General features: G+C 39.7%; 1 protein-coding gene across 4 annotated transcripts in view; it reads right to left on the minus strand.

Annotated features, from left to right (window-relative positions):
* Positions 1-21,517, minus strand: part of EXOC4 (exocyst complex component 4) — a 413,600-nt gene that overhangs the window by 326,345 nt on the left and 65,738 nt on the right. For all 4 annotated transcript variants that reach the window (XM_040594462.1, XM_040594464.1, XM_040594463.1 and 1 more), the window contains exon 7: positions 18,267-18,444. In XM_040594462.1, the coding sequence (XP_040450396.1) occupies positions 18,267-18,444 (178 nt within the window). The remainder of the gene's footprint in view (positions 1-18,266; positions 18,445-21,517) is intronic.

Genomic DNA, 21,517 nt, shown 5'->3' on the forward strand with positions numbered 1-21,517 from the left:
CTTCCCAGTCCAGATATGGAACTCTGCTTCAATCACCTTCTGAAAAAGGTTCTACCTTACCTTATTACAAAAATATTGTCTTCATTCTGCAAGGTGCCGGGCAGTCTGGCCATAAGCCAGGAAAGCACTTAAGCACACAGACAACTTAAGACACGTGAATGGTCCCAATCATACCACACATCTAATTACTTCTCTGGATTAGAGCCAAAGTACTCAACACATTGTAGATCAAGACCTCACTGAGAACACTGATATCCCTTGTACATGCAGACCTCAGGCACACAAAAATCCAGCAGCATCCTTGAAGCCTGTTCCCAACTGCTGCTCTATTGGTCTAAACACTAGATGGTAACAGATAATTTCTAAACTATTAGTTCTATCCTAGGAATGAAACGTTTAACAAGAACCCATTCAAATTCTGATAGATTATGGCAGACAGATTAATCACTTATCTCCAGCTCAGAACTTGCAGGTCAATATTCGCAGATAAACCTCTCTCCACCTCAAAATGCTCCTTTTTCCTTAAAGTCTGCACAAGAAGGTTTTTACTTATCAGTCAATGACTAAATTGCATCTTTTGCTGTTCTGTTTTCAGTGAATGGTTTGTAGAGGAACCCAAAATGAAATACTAAATTTAAATCATAGTATCAAGATTTTTTTCCTAATCAAAAAAACAAAACAGCTTTTAATGCTGTGCTGAAAACAAAGCCTACCAAAGAGACAAGAATGAACAAAGTGACCTTAATAAAATGACAACTCAACAAACAAGAATATCAAACCTCTTCAAAACAGGTTACAGAAAAGATTTTAAATACTCCTCGAGATCTTAGGAAGCACAAAACCTTCCCTGGCCAAATTACTTCCAATTCTTCACAACTGTGTACAGAAGAGGAAATGATCACCAACCCATAAAATCAATATGAAATGTTCCAGACTAATGCAGCAGTAAGGAAGGAGCAGAACAGTAAATTCCAGGAAGATAGGAGTTTAGGGAATGAAGAAAACAAGTCAGCTAAACAACAAAACAGCTACTGAACAGCCTCTGCATCCATCTGACACACAAAAATAACATGGATATTTGTTTCATCAAGCAGGCCATATGAGAATAAAGATCTGACAGAATATTACAGGACCAAATCCCCAAAAGAAAACAAAGGGTCTATATGAATAACGTACTGGAAAATGTAAACATTAAGGCACAAAAGCCTTTACACTGCCTTTCACAGCCTTTGGCTTAGCACCAACTGGTGTAAGGCAAGCTATCCACCTTACTGCATACGAGCAGCTTGTCCGGTTGTACAGAAAACCAAATGCAGAATCAAGACAGACTCACACTGCTCTCCAACCTGATACTCTGCTACAGCGAGTCCATCTTCAGACAAGGGAAGTCCAAAACCACTGATGAACACCTTGGAAAAATGGGCAATTTACAGGCTTTACCTTTACAAGCTTTTCTCATTCTGTGCAAGAAAGCAACAACAGCAAGTTGCTTGTCACTGTACAGTTGGTTATAAAACTTGCATGTGTATTTATAGTCAGAGCATGACCTTACCCTGCAGTAATATACAACATATAGCATATAATGGCTAGTAAAATCATTAAAATCATTAAGAAATTAACCTAACAAAGGTGATCATAAGCCAACGATGGGCAAGTTCAGAATCTGAGGGAGAAGCAATCGGAGGCTTGGGTGTAGAGGAGAACCACATCTGAGTGAGGAGGCCACATCTGGAGCACGGCCCAGTGCCAGGCTCCCCAGTACAAGAGAGACATGGATGTATTAGAGAGAGTCCAGCAAAGGGCCATGAGGTTGGTGAAAGGACTGGAGCACCTCACATATGAGGAAAGGCTGAGAGAGCTGGGAAAGTTCAACCTAGAAAAAAGAAGGCTCAAGTTGGGTCCTATCAATGTGTTTAAGTGCCTGAAGGGAGCGTGCAAAGAATACAGAGCCATGCTCTGTTCAGCAGTGCCCAGTGATGTGACCAGAGGCAATGGGCACAAACTGAAACACAGGTTCCCTCTGAATACCAAGAACAACTTTTTTACTGTGAGGGTGACTGAGCACTGGAACAGGTTGCCCAGGGAGGCTGTGGAGTCTCTAACCTTTGGAGACATTAAAAATCTGTCCGGACACGATCCTGGGCAACCAGCTCTGGGTGGCCCTGCTTCAGCAGGGAGGTTGGACCAGACGACTTCCAGAGGTCCTTGCCAACCTCAACCAGTCTGTGAATCTGTGCAAATTCAGAAACAGAATGAGGTTAATCATGTCTTAAATCCAAAGACTGCCTTAAAACAAATACAATTACCTGGTGCCACTCTACTGATGATCAAAATGAGAAAGTCAGCTGTTTAAAGAGAAACACTAATTTGGACCTAATTTAGAATCATAGAATCATTTAGGTTGGAAAAGACCTTTAAGATCATAGAGTCCAACTGTTAACCCAGGACTGCCAAGTCCACCGCTCCGTCTCCCATCAATTAATGAACCAGTTTCAAGATTGCAAAAATAAGCTGAGGTTCAGCAAATACTTTGTGGAAATCATTTCAAATTCATTAAGTACACCAAGTCAGCTTTATTCTGCTAAGCCAGCACATAATTTAAGTGAAGTCTCACAGGCAGTCTTGCTGGCCTTACTTGCAAAATCAAATTAAGCAGGTGCATAAATGCCAGCGTCATCAGGATCTTACTGAGGACTGTCAGTATTTTACAACAAGCATCAGACTCTTTAGTAAGGCAAAAAAGGACAACTATGAACTATGAAAAAAAAGGACAACTATGAACAAATCAACTATAGCCCAATGCATCTAAAGAAGTTCAAATTCACCCCAAAACAATCTTTCCCTTCATGAAAACTAGTCATTGCTTTTCTTCCCTTGTCTAGCACCACACAGACACAACACCACAAAAAACCTCGAATGTGGCACTCTGAAGCTCAAAAGGAGCAACAATCCCTGTCAGTGCAACATAAGCATTTTCACTGGGCTACTGCAGCTGCAACTTGCCATTATTCAAGCAGCTAACAGCATACAGTAAGCTAAGCTCCAAAAGTTTTGATTCTGTGCTTATAAAGGTATTTTAAATACTCTACACACCTTCAATCTTCAAAACATCTTTTCTCCACAAGATAGCAAAAATTATACATGATTTTTTTTAAACAGTTTGCTTCTCCACTAGAGAGGGTTTCACAGAATTGGGATTATAAACATAGTACTACTACATTACCCCTGCATCAAGCTGGAAGAATTGCAAACAGTACCACATATAGACATATGATTAAACCATTCAGCACTAGAGAGGTTATTCTGAGAGTAAAAGCACAAAAAAAACACACTTAAATACCACCCACTCCCTTGTTCTTCCCTTACCAAATATGCACATGGTTGCACACAGCTTTGGCAGTATATCCCAAGCTCTAAATTATGTCTTTTGTAGCAGACTAGTATGCAAAACACAAGTTATTTGAGTATTGATATTTCAGGATTATATTGAGGAAATTGATTGACCAATACCTAAAACTGCTCATCTCAAGCTGTCTCTGAAAGATCTGTCCTGCAAAGCAGCTGGTGTCATAGGGGCCACTTGATGAATCTTTACTTCCAGATTCTTTTAAAACTAAGCTTGCCTATTTTTTTCTCATTAAAAGCGCTGTTTTGTTTTCAGTTTAGGCTACAAAAGTTACAAACGATTCTCTGCTCCCCAGCTTGCGGGGAGGCGTCGGGGAGAAGAATAAATTTCCCCTAAAGTTAACTCTACTGCTCTACCCTGAACATATTTGCTCCCTATAGTATTGTTTTCCAGCACTTAACCCTTTAGCAGACAGTGAGTTACAATTCTCAGGGGGCTGCAGCTGGGAGATACTAAAGGGATTCCCATTCCTTCTACACAACCTTTCTGAATGAAGCCAAAAACTCTCACAATCATTAATACAACACAATATTATGCATCCAACAGAACAAGCCCCTAACAGAACGTGCAATAATCCTACACAGACCATGAAGAACTACTATAACTTGTGCAGAAGACTCTTTCTATACCATCAATTAATATGTGAACCTTCAACCCAAGTCTTTAAGGAAACTGTTAATTATATAGCTTACAGCGAAACTAAATGCAAAAGAGAAGAATGTTTAACAAAACCTTCAACCTGAACCCTTGGCCTTAAAAAGACACCAACAGAAAATACAAGGTTAGCGCTCTTAACTAATCACAGGAGGCTGAACTTTTGGGAACATGTAGCACCAGTTACAGCACACCATGAACAATCCACTCAACACTACAATAAAGACTTCTCAAAGGGCAGAACACATCTTTGTGACCTTGGAGATAAGTCTCATAATCTCATTCTCATCTGCACCTGCAGAGTCCCTTCACTCAGCTATTTGATGTTTGGATTTTCGTTCAAATGACTTTGCAGAGAATGTCAATACATGTTTAGGTGGCCTGTAAGATTGAGGAAATCATTTTGCTTCTGCTGGCGTTTAACTACACAATACATTTAAGCCTGTCAATGCAAAAATTCAGATTAACATCTAGCTAGTTTTCAGAAAATGCAGTATAGATAAAGGGAATATAGGCCTAACAGTAGATATGAAACAGGTAACAAAGAACATTTTTCAGACTCAGTCTCTGAAGAGTATTAAACCAAAGAACATTATGCTGAAAGAATCACTGCTAAGAAAGGAAGGTAAGGTATGGGAATACAAGGACCAAATTCTAACCTGCTTTATATGACCTGCAACCTCCAAGAATTTAAAGGAATCGCACAGGCTGCCATTAAGGGAAGACTGACTTCTAAGTTGCCATACAAATTTCTACAAATCACACCATATGATCTACATATACTCTGATGCATTAAAATACCAGTTGCACAGAGATGCAGAGTCTTTATTCATCCTTCCAAACAATTCTGAAACACTCAGATTTGAAAGTCACAAATTAATAATTAATGTAACCATGAAGAGAATCACAGTTCTACTTTTAAGCAAAGCGCTGACTAGTTGCTGGTATGACAGTCCTGTCTTAAACAGCACTACATGTGAGTTAGTGACTGAATTCTCTCTCCCTCAGTACTACTTGCCACTACAAAGCTCAACCAGAACGATGTTCAAATTCAGACTGCAACATGGCGTTTTCCAGGGCCTTGGCCTATCCCCACACCAAAAGCAGAATCAAAACCTAACCACACACTGAAAATTATTTTCATCTTTTAACTGTTGATACAAGGGTTCCAACCCCTGGAATCCTTATTTTGTTCAGCATTCCTCTAAGTGTGAAGGCAAAAGTGCAGATTATCTTGAACATACTTACAAATCTATTTTCTAATTGCCCAAGCAGTGGATGTAAGCCCTGAAGAACTGCAAGGCATGCAGGACACTGAAGAAAAAAGTAATAGTGTGTACTTTGCAGAGACGAACGCCTTCTCAAATACATGACACCGTAAAATTGGTCCCATTGGAAAGAAAAGTGTCCCATACAAAAGGTTATCCAACTGTAATCACCTTGCAATGCAGAAAGAAGCTGAAGCTTCTACAGTGAAAATATGGCTAACTTGGAAAAACCCTACAATTGCTTGTCTTACACAGCACTGAAGAGGTCCAAGCACCGTAGTTTTAACACACCAATACAAACACATATGCTGTTGCTTTCCATGGCTGGAATCGCAATAGTTGAACTGTGTGTCTGATACCACACTGCAGACAAACTGAAGGGTATCACTAGCTCTTCTCTCTAGTCAAATGCAAGGATCTGTATATATTAATGGGGTGAGATATTACCATCACTTTCACTGAGATATGACAAAACTTTTCAGAACACTCTCCACTGCAATTGTCACGTCCACAGATCTTTGTTAGCATCTTAATTTTTCCACATTAGGACCAACATGGGCTCTAAAGAAAAGACAACATCATGAATTAAGGCAAATTATCAAGAGAGGTTAGTGTGAGAGAACAATTCAAAGGCACCATCATTTATCACTTCGGCAGGTAATGTGACCGGGAAATGCAGTTTTTCTAACAGGGCACCAGGCACGTGACACACTGATTACACAGCAAGGAAATATAGCACCAAATCAGTGTAATAAAGTGAGATCATCCTTTTATTGTGTCCTAGCTAATCATGTGTAAATCTACTGGGTTTTTTTCATTGTCCTTTGTAAGTAAAAAGGGAAAGATATTTGATATTATGCTTAAGGGAACACTCAGATTTATCTATTTACCAAGCCACTGGGAGGTGTAGCTGATTTAGATTATTCTCCCTCTCACATGCAGCAACTTCCAACCACTTAAGCCTAGGAGAGAGAATTAATGACACGATTAACCTTTCTGCAATTGGAATGAATCTACCGAATGGCAGACAAAGAGTCCTGTTCCTGCTTTCATCTTGGGTATTGCATAAGGCCATAGGTCAGCCCTCGGAAAAGACACCAACCAGCCCTTCATCCTCCACCCTTCCATCTGACCTCCTGCTCCAAGCCTTTTCCAAAGGACGTTTGACACAAGAGACTCTGTCATCAGCAAGGCCAGGCAAACAGCTCCTATGTCTATTAAAAAGAAGATTAAAAGTTACACAAAGTGTTATTTTTCTTGAAGGTTTACCTCCCTGTAAAATCATGTTATTATAATGCAAAATTAGATATGGGATTTTCAAAAGAATCTAAAGTAATTAGTTGCCCAATTCCCACTGGACTGACAAGGGAGTTAGATCCTATATGCCTTTGGCTCTTTTGGAAATCCTCATCCATCACAGAAATTCATAGGATAGCTCAAAAAAAACTACAGAAAAACAAGTACTGAGTTGAGCACAATTTCAGAGTTATTTTTACAGCACTGTACAGGGCCCCTCAGCCACTACTAGGCTGGCAATAGTAGGCACCACCATCACCACGTTTTCCACAAAAAAAAAAACCCAAAAAACAACAAAACACAACTTTGGGAAACAACATTTCACCCACAGAAACCATGGTAAAAAGTGATCAGTGACACTACGTCACACTGTAATACTAAAAATAAAAGGCAATGCTCCAGTATGTAAAAGCACCAGAGCCACATCACTCAAAACCCCAGCACCTAAGCAAGGCACACATATATTTTTCATTCTCCTCTCCCAGTGCTGCTCTTTGAAGTTTTCTCAAGCAAATGCAAAGCAGAGGGAGTCCAGCTTTTATTACTGGAAAGAATGAATTAACAATGCAACACATTTTATTATTATTTTAATCAGTTTCCAGATCACAGCTTCACCAAGAGTACACCAACAATTACACATTTCTCAGGCCTTTTCCAGTAAATAAAGACCCCAAAGAGCTTTACAAGGCATTTAATTACATACTAAGAGTAGAATTGACTGCATAGAGGCCACATTTAATTACCTAATTCCCTCATCTCGCCCTTTTCTCAGGTGAAAATGGGTTTCCATGGTTCCTAGCATGGACACAGTTACTGTCTTTTCCAGTCATTTGCTTACAAGCAATAGTTACAGTTAATTTGTTGCATCTAGAATAAACACTACTGTTATTTTTGCGCACATATTCTGTATTTTGATAGATATGGGTCTTTCCTGTTCTTCCAGTGGGTCTTCAACACTGCAATATTTCAAGCTATATATAGGATTGTGATGAAGACCCCTATTCAAAGAACAGGGAAAAGAGAACAAGAGCTTGTCTACAGACCACGAGCTACCAGCGGCATTACAGAATGCCACCATCACTCGTATTTGTGGTATGACATAGGAAACTTCAATACTCAGTCTCGCCAACTTTGATCATGAACTGATCGATCATAAACATGGCAGACTAATTTTGTAACATGGAAGTGAAAAGCAGTCTAGTCATGCCTGGAAGCTCAAGCTGGATGATCACAGCAGAACAAATCTGCATACGAAACCAATGCAAGACCTGCCATCTCTGTGAAGTTTGCAGATCAAGACAAGAGGAACACACATAAAGGAGGTAAGGGAAAGACTACAGGTAAGAAACTCAGATATAGTAAAAAATATTTTCAAGTTGCTCCTTCTTAAAGACGCAAGGTATTTACTATGGGCAGAAGACAGAACGACCACACAAATAAAGTGCCATCAATATTTGTATCATTTTGGGGAAAATGGGGTGACTACAGAAGATTCTCAGCTTTCCTTTTAATGGTTCCTAGTGGTCAGCTTTTGAAGAAAATCTTCAAAGTTAAATCTTAAACAGAGCGAATGCATACTACAATATTGAAATTTTACTCTTTTAAATTGGAAACCCACTGCAATCCTTGGCCTACCAAACTGTAGGGTCACTGACATAAGGAAACTATCAGGCTTACTTCTCCCGTTGTGCATTTGCTGTGGTGTACCAGACTGGCCAGCATGGAGCAAACTGAGAATTAAAATAATCATGTACCTTGAAACAAATCAGTACTGGCCAAATCAATTCCCTTTTCCTGCTTCCACAAGTTCAGGATTTGGGCTCTTGTGTTATCATCAGGCTCATTTTCTCCTCATCTCTCTAAACCTTATTTTGGTAGTCATGTTTGCTGAAGGCATGTGGGTTGGGAGTTCCACAGCACACAGCCTGCCAGGGAAAAGGGGTTTGCGGAAACACACTGTATGGTTATTTAAAATTCATGTAAAATCCCGCATGAAGTTCCATTACCTACTGCTAGCTCTGGACCAGTCAAAACATGTAGATGTAAATGCTCTGTGGTTAGAGATATACCCACTAAATGATCATGCAAATCAGTATCCCACTTGATAAGGCAGAGAAGAGCAAATTTCACATTTTAAACTTGATTTTTGGTGTTGGAGGTGGCAAAAGGGTCCAATCAGCAGGCCTGTCATAGCTCTCAATGCATAAAGGTAAAACCAGTTACTAATCAGTAAATGTTCTCCAAAGAGTCAAAAAGCATGTAAAACCAATAAAAAATAAACTAGATTGTTAACTACATGAAACAAAATTAAAGTTTAATTTTAGTTCAGATTTTTGAAAGTCTTTTTTGTTCATTTTAAAAAAGAATTAAATCAAAACATTTATATTAGAGAAAGAAAAATCAGCCCATTTCAAAGTCTGTCTATGTCATATTGGCACTTTTGAAGCACAGAACATCAACACTTCCCACAAAGAAAGCAAGACAGAACAGAGGTATGAAATGCAATTCAGATTTTCCATTTCAGCCACCAGAATAGAGGGAAAACAGCTTCTCCCAAGTTTATTTCTGACAAGTCAACTGAGATTTTTTTTTTTTTAATGTCAAAATGTCAAAATGCTTTAAATGTCAAAAAATGCTGACTTACAATGCCATTACCAGAACACCACTGAGCATAACAGAAGGATTTCGGGGTGCAGAGGGGGTTGTTTGTTCTCAACGTAAGTTGGGAGTTTATCATTTCCTGAAAAGCACACAGGCTTCGAGCTCTTCTTCAGCCTCTCTCAGTCCAGAGATCACCGCTGAATCATCAGTCACTTGCTGGTGGTTCATACATACACATTTGCACAATATATATAGAAGCAGAAGCAGAGACTAAATTCTCTTGCAGCTGAGTACTTTGGGTAAAACTTGGTGAAAGCCTGGTACAGCAGAAATTTAAGCAAAAGAATAAATGTAAAGGAATTGCAAAAAATATATCAAGGCTGATTCTGTGCTTAAATACTTTCTCACCATGCCTCACCAGTCATGTACCTAACCTGAAGAATCACAGCCCAACTCAAGCCTTCATTATCTGTAACCAGAGTTTGCACTACCCATTGAAACTGTTATGCAAATAAAACCCAATGGCATATCGTTCAAAAAATTCTACTGTTTGCAGACTTCCTAAATAAAACCACTTCAACATGCAGCTGCTCAGCAGAACCATAAATTAAAAAAAAAAAGTAAGTATAAAATAAACAAAATATCGAAGCCTGCAGATTATCAGCAATACAGTCAACTCCAGTTTTTGTTGAGTGGTTTGCATATTCATGTCCTGATTCTCAGTGTCACAGAGCATCCATAGTGTCAAGAGAAACACAAAAATGTCTTACAAACTCTTGCTAAAAAAACAAAAAACCTCACACAATATACTCCCTCCTCCTATAGTACCAAATCAGGCACACCAGAAATAACAGAAATACTCCCAAACCTTTCCATTTGTTTCAGTCATTCAAACATTAGCTCCCCCATGTGTAAAACACAGAATGGCATCACCCTGGTGAGATCAGATTACTAAGTCACTTTGATGACAAGATGCATACTGTGAAGTAGATGTTCCTAAAACGTTTTATGTGTACTACTAGTGACATACAACACATTTCAAAGTGGTGTCTATGTGTCCAGAGCTGCAGCAGCAACAGCTTCCAAGTGTATATGCGCAAACTTGCTTGCAAGTGATAAGGAGCTGCTGTTGTCCCATCTATAGTGTTAGGTCCTCACACCTGTGTCTCCATAAATGCTGCACCTTCTCTTCTTACTTGGGCCCTGGAGCAAGACTGAGAACATGGTGTTGATGAAGAAAGAGAAAGAAGGAACGAAGACTGGGGGAGAGGTGTGAAGGGATGCGTGTGTGTGAATGGAGAGCAACAAGAGGCCAATAGCATGGCTTACAGAATGAATGGGAAAGAAAAGAAGAAATCACTACCCTTGCAGCCCCTTCCAAACATAACAGATCTAATCTTGACAGTTTCTGTCTTGAGGAGGGCTGAGCTTCTTGATGCACATGGCCTCAATCCTAGGAGTTTATGGCTAGGGATTCACCTGCAAACATACCTGTCTGTCTGTGAGCAACAAGCAAAGAAAATAAGATAACAGGAAGAAAAATTTTAGAAAGGATTTTTGCTAATGCTGTTTGATAGTTTTCTACATCACAAATAGTTACTGAAAAAAAAACATGCAGCCCCCCCAAAACAAAGTTGAGATTTCCTATCAGAAAAGAAACAGCAAGAGCTGGTAAGCTTCTGGAAAAAAAAGATTCTACCTTACAGTTTTATAAGTATCATGCATGGTAAACACAACAAGTAGACAGCACGGGAGCAGAAAGGCTTTTAAGCAAAACAGTTTCCAAACATTTCCCTTGGATATCAGCTACTCTAACACTAGCAGGAATTTGCCTGCATGAATCCCTCATGCACCGCTGTCAGATTAGACGTCTTGCAGTGAGGACATGATGAGTGTTTGGCCTTTTCCCGTTCACAGTATTTTTATGATGCTAGTAAGAGAACGACTCACTGCCTTTAAAGCTAGTCACACAGGGACTAAGTGTGAATAAGCTCAGCACATCAAAAGAGACGTGGTTTTATAGTCCTATAAAACATGTCTACAAATGCTGATGAACTACTTGTAGTCTCTCCTAATTCTAACTGACAGCAGGAATAAAGTGCAGTGGACATTGATAGTAACATGAAAAAGAAGCACATCAGACCTAACAGAACTGTTCAAGAATCTAGGGAAATGGTTAAAATGAAAGACATTGCACATATCTGCAGCCAAGTTTCCATTTCTTCTACATCAACCCATTTATTAAGTTCGAAGAAGACAAAGGCTAACAAGCAATTTACAGGCTGGAAATTTTGCATGCTTTATTTAGAATACCTATATTCCTGCTGGCAATTTGAAACACAGACTTCACATCAGGTGTGACGGACACTTCACATCCTTCCTAGCTCTTCTCAGCAAACTTCCAGCTTGCAAAAGAAAGGCTTCCAAGTGGCAATGCTGGAACAGAGGCTGCATAAATTCTGTGCTCTCAAGTTGTATAAATTAGAAAGCATTTGACAATGGCCCAGGATTCAAAAGGCACAGGTTTCATGCCAACTGCCAAATATCAAAGTAGGGAATATGTCATACCCCCGTTCTGTATTCTCAACCTCATCCTCAGTGCAGACTTTCTCTCAGCCTAACACCTACCAGAGTTGACTTCTACTTTCACAACTACGCTAAACAGCTTTTCGAAATTATTTACTGATGGGGCTCATTACATACAAGAATTTGTGCACCTTTTTCCTCCTTCAGAAGGCAGTCTAAGTTATATGCTTTTAACTCCTATGGATTTAGCTATTTAAATATTTAGGCATAAACTCCAAAATCCTTTAAAACTCTAACTATGTAATTATGCTCAACCATAAACCGGAAAATCCACTTGAGGTAAAGAGCTCTTCAAGTACAGAGCAGCTGGATGCTCTACAGCATGGACAGAAGAGCCTGAGTTTTTTTCCTTGCTCATATACCTTCAAACATTTTATTAAATGAGCTAATCTTTCTTAAAATCTCCCAAAACGTAAGCCCGGTGACCTCTTTTGCAATAAACTGCACCAGTGGCTGTACACTGTTCAAACAATTCATTTTTATGCAGGGCTTTCTCTCTTTGAACTTTAGCGCAAACGTTAGTGTTTGAAATACAATGGATCAACAGCTCCAGGATAAAAATGACTGTCAAAACAAAAGCCATTAACGCAGTAGTATTTGTGCAAACTTCTGCTATGTCACACTAATATAGCACAGATCAGTTAACAAGGGCCATTCCCAGGAAAGAAAATAATCCAGTGTTTGTAGCCAGCTCAGGTCTGGACCTCTCCTAGGTACCTGTTACCAAAGCAATTCAGTTAAGTTTTAAGCACACTTTGCTTCAGCCAGAATCATTCACCTAAAGAAAAAACAGATCGATTTTGTGCATTTCTACTTCAACTTCATAGTCTTTGTTTTTAAAAGGACAGTATGCCATTGCTATCTTGTTCTTTGCCTGTCTAGCTACATAATACATCCCAATGCTATGAAACCTCTTCACACTTCCTGACACACTTTTTCACCTTTATCAAGGCCACTTCCACCATCCCAAATTCCAAGTGCATCTTCTTAAGCACTTAAAGTATGTACCAAATTATTTTGTTTCTAAACGTAAGGAGAAGACTTGAATTATTAAGTTGGAGCAAATTACAAAACATTTTAACAGAGAGGGGAGGTGGGACGTTACATACCTTCTTAGCAAGGCCAACATTGAAAGAAATACCTTCCTGCAAAATAATCTTGTCCCTTCCTAGATTCAGAAAGATTTCATTCTTCCTGGACCATAAACTTACACAGAAATTCTCATGCTCTTAGTAGTACATAATTGCAGGAAATAAAAGAAAAAAGAAGTTGTGTAACACTGTGCTGGACTACTTAATGCATATTCTGAGTCCACTTCAAATAAGAAACGGGGGGGAAAGTGTCAAGTGATCTATTCTAACTATCTAAACTCCATTTTTAAATATAAATATCCTGGAGAGTAGAATGCTCACTCACTCTCTCCTTCATGCACCCAAGATTCACTGAAACTGTATTTTCCAAAAGCTGCAGACAAATCACTTTCACGACCACTGTCCTCTTGGCTAAATGAGACACAAGCGTTAATGAGACAAACCAGTCAGGAGTCCAACGGCATCAGTTCCACACACTTAAGACCATTATAAAAGAACCAGAAAGACCGTTAGGCACATTATTTTGAGGACAACCACAAAACCATTACATTTCTGTAAAGAAGACTTTCTGAAAAATAATGCTACTTTGGTTCGAAATACTACCTGGTGACCTTCCCAAATGCAACAGTGATTTTATGTATTGCTCTGACATTTATGTATTTATGGCATATTAACATGTCTCATCCAAGAATCTTATTTTACTTTACAAGTATTAACTGTATGTGTCACTAATAGTTCATTCATCCTTTAAATGCAAAGGTCCAGCAAAGAGAGATTTAATTACCTATTCCAGGACATCCTTATTTCACTGAAGAGTCAGACAGCATCACAACTGCGGAGAGATTCAGAGCTCGTGACTGGACACCATTCTTAAGCTACTGCTCTTAACATCACGAGCCATTTTGGTTAAGTGTTCTGCATGGCTCTCAGACCTGTACTGAGCCACCCAGGGCAAGGGCAAAAATCACCTTGTTTTTGCATGAGTGGTACCTTGAGCTGCCACTCCACACAGCAGCTTCAGCTGGTGAAAGCTGCAGTTGCTAGGAGAAACCCTTTCACTTCTTTTCAGTGTGTTTCCCTCTCACTCACTCCTGTGCCAACACTGACACAGTTCAAGGACCTGAGTAAGCAGAAAATGCTTGGCCATATCAACTCCCTCAAATTAGATTACTGTCAGGAAAATGAGCAACACTGCCAGAGCAAGGAAAACATCCTAGGCTGCAGAAGCGGAAGAAATGGGATCACAGCACAGCTGGATCAGATCTGCATACACTGGTATGGAGTTGAAAACTCTACACCTCTTCCACTGAGTAATGGGTACTAAGACTGATGAAAACCACTGTTTTTCCCCTGCTCACCTGTGTGCCTGAGAGGACCAGTATTTTTCCCCACTAATTCACTTACAAAACCACAGAGTAGCTCAGCTTACAGAAGCAGAGCCATGAAATACATCTCCAAGTCCTTCAGCACTACTCCAGGAGAAGTATGACATAGCAAACACAATTCAAGTGCAGCTTTTCTGTGAGATCACTCACATTGCTGGCCACCAGACCTAGCTGTGTACTGCAGAACTACTCCATCTCCCTGCTCAAATCCTGCACTTGAGTGCCATTCCACATTATAAAGAAGAGTATATCATACAGCCTGTGGATGGTGGAGCATCACATGCAAAGAAAGAGGCTTTCTCAGTCAACAGTTTCTGCTGTCTCCAGCTCTTCATTAGCAGAACAGTAGTGTGTGGGCAGAGAGTAGGCTTCAATTTCTTTTGCTCCAGTTTCCTTATAGATTCAGCAATGTTTAGGCTGCTAAACCACACCATTTTTGGAAAACACCCAAAGGCATTTGACAGAAGACCCAAAAAAAGGAAAGTAATGATTGTTGTTGTCTTGTCAGTATATCAACCACCAGACAGCCTGCTAATGTCCCAGAGCATATATGTGGTTTTCCATCTCTTCTGTAAAAGCAAGCAAATAGACACAGACCACTCTCAAAAAACTGAGATCCATCAAATACAAATACTACCACTACAAAAGGAGAGATCTCTTCCGTGGAAACAAGTAGCACCAGTCTAAGCTGACAACAGGATACTGAGCACACATGGAGATGTCTCTGGAATTTTAGACAACACAGCTGACAGGATGGTCATCCTATCACTAGAAAGGTGACATTTCTCAAGAAACTGAATGAACACTGGCCTTAGCAGGGACAGATGCCTCTCCCTCATCACGGCATCAAAAGACAGTGCTAAAAAAGGTGAATGAACAGTTGAAAGTTCTGTGCTCTAGATAACAGCAAGGAAGAACCATCACACCAAGCACGAGTGACTGCTATATAACACGTCCACCAGCTGTCGATCCCCTGACACTAACACAACAGGACAGAAAAGCCCTTGTCCCGGCTAATGAGATTTGGCCTAGACTAAAAAAGTAAAACGACAAAGAAAGACTATGTTGAACCCAAAACCTTCTGCCTTCTTCCCAAGCATGTCTTTCCCTCTGTGTCTTTCACACAGTATAGCCTTCATAACTTCGGCTAGGACGAAGTAGCATATACATTGAACTGTGCCAGAAAAACTCTGAATTCTTTCACTGCATTGTCCTGAAGCATTGTCCTGAAGCAACTACTTATGTCAGTACACTGCTAACTGCTGTTGTAACACAGCTCACAGTTCTCTCCAGCTGAGTATTTGGTCCTACAGTAATTACGCTTTTCAAAAGGATATTCCACCCACTCCCACACTGAAGAGCTAAATTAGCTCCAGGACAAAATACCAAGGTAAAATTTAAACAAGTTTCAAATCTCTCCTCTTGGTATGGCAATACAACTACAGGCTAAGCTGGTTCTACTACAAGTAAATAATTTCTAACTTTGTTTTCCTACACAGGGCTGCTCTTAATATTTTGACAAACCAATTCTTTTGTTTGTCTTCTAGCACTCCAGTACCCAGCTCTGAAAGGTCACTCTTCTCCTGAGGAGTTCAGTATTCTTCCATTCTAGAGAAGGTCAAAAATATATAATATCTGCATGTTCAGTCTCTAAACACTGCACAACACTGTGTCACCTATCTAATCCTACACCACAGTGCCTGGTGCAGTTATTAGGAAGCATTCAGATATCCAGCTACAAAAACAAGCTGCTGGAAACAACCGTCTCACATTTCTCACAAAGGACAATTTGCAGCCCACCATGAGTGCACATTATTACTTTTGTACAGAATTATAGAGAACCTTGTTGTAACATGCAGAGATGCACAATATATGTATGCAAAAGATTATCCATGTGAATTGCACAGTCATGTGATATTGTTCTAGCATGATGAATAAACGACATTCACTATGATCTGAAAGAATTGCATCGTTTCCCTGATGCACCCTGCCACGAACCCACTTCCTGCAAATTTTTGTCCTCCCCCAACAGCAGGAACATTTAAATAAACACTTTTAAAACTGAGTTTTCCGCACCCCCTGCCACAAATGTAAGATCTCCTCTCAAAAAAAATTATCCTTTCTTGGAAAACCACAATAGAAATAATTTAGTCTTGAGATCAAACGTTTTCATACACTGTAAGGTAAAAAAACCCTAATCCACTCCAATAAAACTAATGTACAAAAACCCCCTAAGATTTTGAACAAAAAAATGAAAGATTTCCTCCTCTCTACGTCAGTCAATGTTCTTCTCTTATCCTAAAACAGCAAATGATTACGGATCTTAAATCACTGCTTTTATACACTGTAAAGCTCTTCTGGAAGCTTTTCTGACTCCTGCCGACACCTGTGCTGTCAGGCCAATAGCAAGGAAACCTTTACAAGTGCGTTGTTAGATTTTTCTTGGCACACATTTTATAGAAATGTTATAGGAAATAAAATCAAGTATCTTCTGCCCAATACAGAAAGTACATTCACCCTCTATATGCACACCTACGCATGCTTCTGTATAGAAGTTCTATCACTGCTGTTTTGGAAAAGCCAGTGTAACTCACTCCCAATTTCAACACTCACAAGGAATGAAACCATCACAAATGCTCACTTATAAGGGGGAATTACCAGCCTTGTCATTCTGCTTCACTGAAGATAAAATCCTGGAGGATTCTTACACGCAAGGCTTTGTCCTTCCTGAAGAACTCAAAGCTCTTGATGTTTTTCTAGACCTCACGGATGACAGTAAAATGGCTGGAGGTACCCCATGCCAAGCCCATTCCTCAGGTTCTTAAGCTGAATTCTTCCCTGTAACACGGCCAGACAACTTCAATTCTGACATTCTTTTGTTTAGAAAACCCATCCTTAACCTCTGGCTGGACATTCCAAATCAAATTTTTGCAAGAACAAATTTTCACCTTCCTTCAATATAGTATCACGGAGAAAACTAATCGAGATTTCTTTAATAAAAATACTAACTCCTCTAGAAAGACAAATAAGTAGGTAAGGAGACAGTGGAGGTGATCAAAGGCCCATACCTTACATTTATCATGTCCAAGAAGTATCTAAATTCACACCATGCACACAGTTGGCTATATTTGTGTAAGCAAAAAACCTGTGTACATTAATGCACAATCCAACAAGCCTTTAGAGAACAGCTAAATAGACCTGTGCCCTACAATGAAAGACTGTGTTAGAGTAGGAGCAGAGAGCATTTTTTATGAACAGGCCAGAGGTGGAATGACCATCATAAATCTTGCCAACTCTGGTAAGCAATGCCAGGCTCATTTCTTTGACCTCCTCTGTCAAATACTGGGTGAGGTCTGCATCTGTGTACCATATATAAAGGCAATTCCAAAATAAATAATATTTAAAAAAATAATCTAACATGCATGTGTTAGCCTCACAGCAAGAATGAGAGAACAGACATGTGACAGATAGCTCTGCCGCTTTTGAGAGTCTCAGATACTAAGGTGATAGGCATGGTACCAGAATAAAGCCTAAGCAAGGTACTCCTTTAGTACGCTACAGTTAAGAATAGGAATCGAATAAGAATTCCCTGAAAACATTCTGGCAGCAAGCGTCTCAGCTGACTATAACCAAGCCATAATGACATGAGAAGACAAGCGATTAGAGCTGTGACACTTTATAAGACAGGCATGACATGGTAACACAGAACAAAACTGTCACTGTTCGAAAGCTTCTGATAAATCACTTGGTAGGCAAAAGGAATCAACTTTTCCATACACCAAAAAGATGAATCCACAGAAATTTTCCTGCTGACATTTAAGCTCTCTAGAGTTTAACAGTCTCTTATAAATGTGACCACTTACCAAAAATCAAGACAAATTCCAGCACAGCTGTCTCTCAAGTATGACAGGTATTGTCTGGTATTCTGGATAAAAAAGGTGTTTCCAGCTGAAAATGTGCCCACCTGAAGGATTCTTACCTGCAAGACATCTTGGATCTTCACCCACACATCAACCATGTCATAGAGCTTGATATCACCATCATACTGGCTGCAAGGAGATGCCACTGTTTGCTGAAGGTGTCCGAGGACAACAGCGTGCGCAGCTGCCACAGCGTTGAATTTGTCAAAGAGAAGCTCTAGCAGTTCCAGCAGTAGCCTGTAAACCATCAAGACAACCTCCACTCAGTTTCTAGAAGACCACAGGCACACAGGCATGCAGAAGATGCAGGCAGCAGGCCAGGAGTCAGAAGACTGTGAATTCATATATCCTGTTTTATGACAGATGTTGCGTGCAAGCCGGGAGGTCACCTAGCTTCAAACCCTCTCTGTGGGCTTCAGGTAACTAACTTCAGCTGCTAGCAGCTCAAGTTTGGTATCTAAATACTTTCCAGGATTTTCCTTCTCACTCCTTCCTCTGTATCAGAGTTGCTCACTTTTAATGTGTTCTACTTGCAGGTAATGGGAAAGACAAATGCATTAGAAACTACACAGCAACCACACTTCAGTACTATGACGTTAGAGAACATTTTAAGTTCCCAGATAGAGCTGCAGACAGGGAGGACCAAATCAATCTACCTGCTTTTCCCCCAGAAGAATGTAAAAGTCTCATGTTGATAAAAATTTACTTACCCATACAAACAGAATACAAGGTATTCATTTTGAACTGTGAAATGAGTAGTATGGCAGGTTTTAAACAACACGAAAGATCAGAAACCTAAAACATTAAGCCTTATCAACTGTGTCAGTTATCAAGTTTTTACTATTATATAGAAGGTACTACAGCTATAACCTCATCTAAATGTACTACACTTCACCTGCTCGTATGGCTTCCTTACTGTCCAATTTTTGTAACTAATGTACCTTTGCAAAGTCCTAAATATTTTGTGATAAGGCAATGACTCATCACATTTTATTATTTGAGAAAAGAAAAATTCTGATCAAGTTCACTGCTGCTAAATGAGCATTTCAAGTACACATGTAACCCCAACAAAATGTGAAGATAACACTTCCCAAATCCATATGTTAGGCACTTCAAGCACTGACAGACAGGCTCCATCACATTTAACTGCAGCAGCTGAGAAGTTACCACATGCTTGCTGTGTCTACCCATCAGAAGTTGCTATCCCCAGAGCAGCACAGAAGATCTGCACCAGAACTGGAGTTGCACCCACTCAACCACCACAGTTCAGTCTTCTGTGTTCGTTAACAATCACTAATGAGGTGTGTGTTCATGCCTCGGCCACTTTATTTCAGAGTGCTATAATTATCTGCACACTTTCATCACCTGGATAGTTAACTGGAGTAATTAAGAAGCTGTTGCACTCTTGCTGCTGTTACCACCAGGCAGTAAGAGTGGCCTGGCCTGATGCTGTGGCTACAACCACCTACCTTAGCCTATAGCAATCCTAGATTGAACTTTAAGTCTGCAAAGGGCAGAAAAAAGAATAGACTTTATTTGTAAAATTTGCTATCAGCTTACTGTGTCTTATTCATACACTACAATTTTACATATAGATATATATATGCGCACAGCACTACACAGCAATCTCTTGGGGACCTCTCATGGGCCATTCACCTACTGATGATAACAACTACACAGCTCAAAAGTTAAGAAGAAGAGCACCTTGATTCAATAGAAAGAGCTGTTGGGTAAGTCTGGAAGGGTAGAGTGAAGCACAGCAGAACAGATCAAGTGGCCAGATATATAGCATATTAACAATAAAGACATGTTTAGGAGTCATGGTACTCATAAGAAACAGAGGGGCATTAATATTGCCATATCTTAAGTGACTGTAGAACTAAGGCACACATTTAAGCAAAACAAAATAAACCACGTTTTGTATCCATTTTCATCATAATTAAGATTAGCAACAAATGCCTAAAGAAAAGTGGTGTTGCTACTGAGAGAGAAAACACTGCTTTTTTACAAGTCTTTACAAATTCAAGTAAGACACTGGCAGGGGATAAACAGAAGTACATAGGACAGGATGGTAACAACAGCACCAGAAAAGACAGCTATTGTCAACATTAACATTATTACATTTTCAATATGGGAAAGTCCAGTGTGGAAGAAAAGCTATTCTCCTCCATTTAGACTTTGTACAAAGCTTAATAACTAATCTGTCCAAGTTAAACTGAGAAGTTGCTACTGCGGAAAGACCTATGCATCTTCCTGCTGCGCTAATGTCTGTTAGCCCACCACCAATGTTATCAGTGAAGGAGGTGGGACAATATGCAGATAAGGCTGCCTTAAAAAACACTCTCCATCACTGCTAAGCAAGTTATCTTCTCCAACCCACTCTCAGACATAGGAGAGGCAACTACTGCTTCAACAGCTTCTAAGAGATACATAGAATTTATCATAGCAAGTGACAAAGAAGCAGCTGGGGCAAGTGGCTTGTCAGCCAGAAGCCAAACAAAAACAGGAGGAAAACCAGATGTAGAAGACTTTTGGATAGGTGAGGAATTTCATGTTGGAGGAACTTACATATAGCCTCGGTCGAAATGCCAAAAAAGTTAATATTATGGGAGACAATTAATTATATACCACTGAGAAAATTTATCACTACAAGTCCAATTTCTACTAACATCCCATTACAAATGAACATGTAGTTACCCATGTACCTCCTTACTGCCCCAGAAAAGTACAATTTTGCAGAATCAAACTACCCAGATAGTTTGACAAATTAATTTTTATTGTCCCTAGGTGAGCCTGACCTCACATTATCAACTTGTTTATGGAGTCATTACTAAAATACTACTATACTGAACAGAATTATTTGTTTTTAAATTCCAGTGTCTTCCTATTCTCATGTTACAGACTGACAGACATGAAAACTCCCCGATCCATGTTCTTCAGTGGTGCTAACTACCACTTCATTTTCCATTCTCAAATAATGACTTATTTCCACACCTCCCTATTTTCAAATTAGTCAGCATCTCGTATCTTAATTTTCTTTTCTCTAGAAGTCTCCTAAATCTGTCAGGTCATTTTTGAAACAAGGTGACCCAAAAGAGACACAGACACAGTCCATGTTAGACAGCCAACATGACAAAACAGCATAAAATAATATGGCCTAGATTTTATGCATATGGGGTTGCAGCATCGAGTGACCTAAGCAGAACATATACAGAGAATGACAGGAGACTGGCTTAGGCAATTTGTCAAAGCAATCTCATATCCCCTTCACTGAGAAATATGGTAAATATATTGAGAGACAGTGACACAT

The sequence above is a fragment of the Falco naumanni genome, chromosome 5 (genome assembly GCF_017639655.2).
Source record: "Falco naumanni isolate bFalNau1 chromosome 5, bFalNau1.pat, whole genome shotgun sequence".
NCBI lineage: Eukaryota > Metazoa > Chordata > Aves > Falconiformes > Falconidae > Falco > Falco naumanni.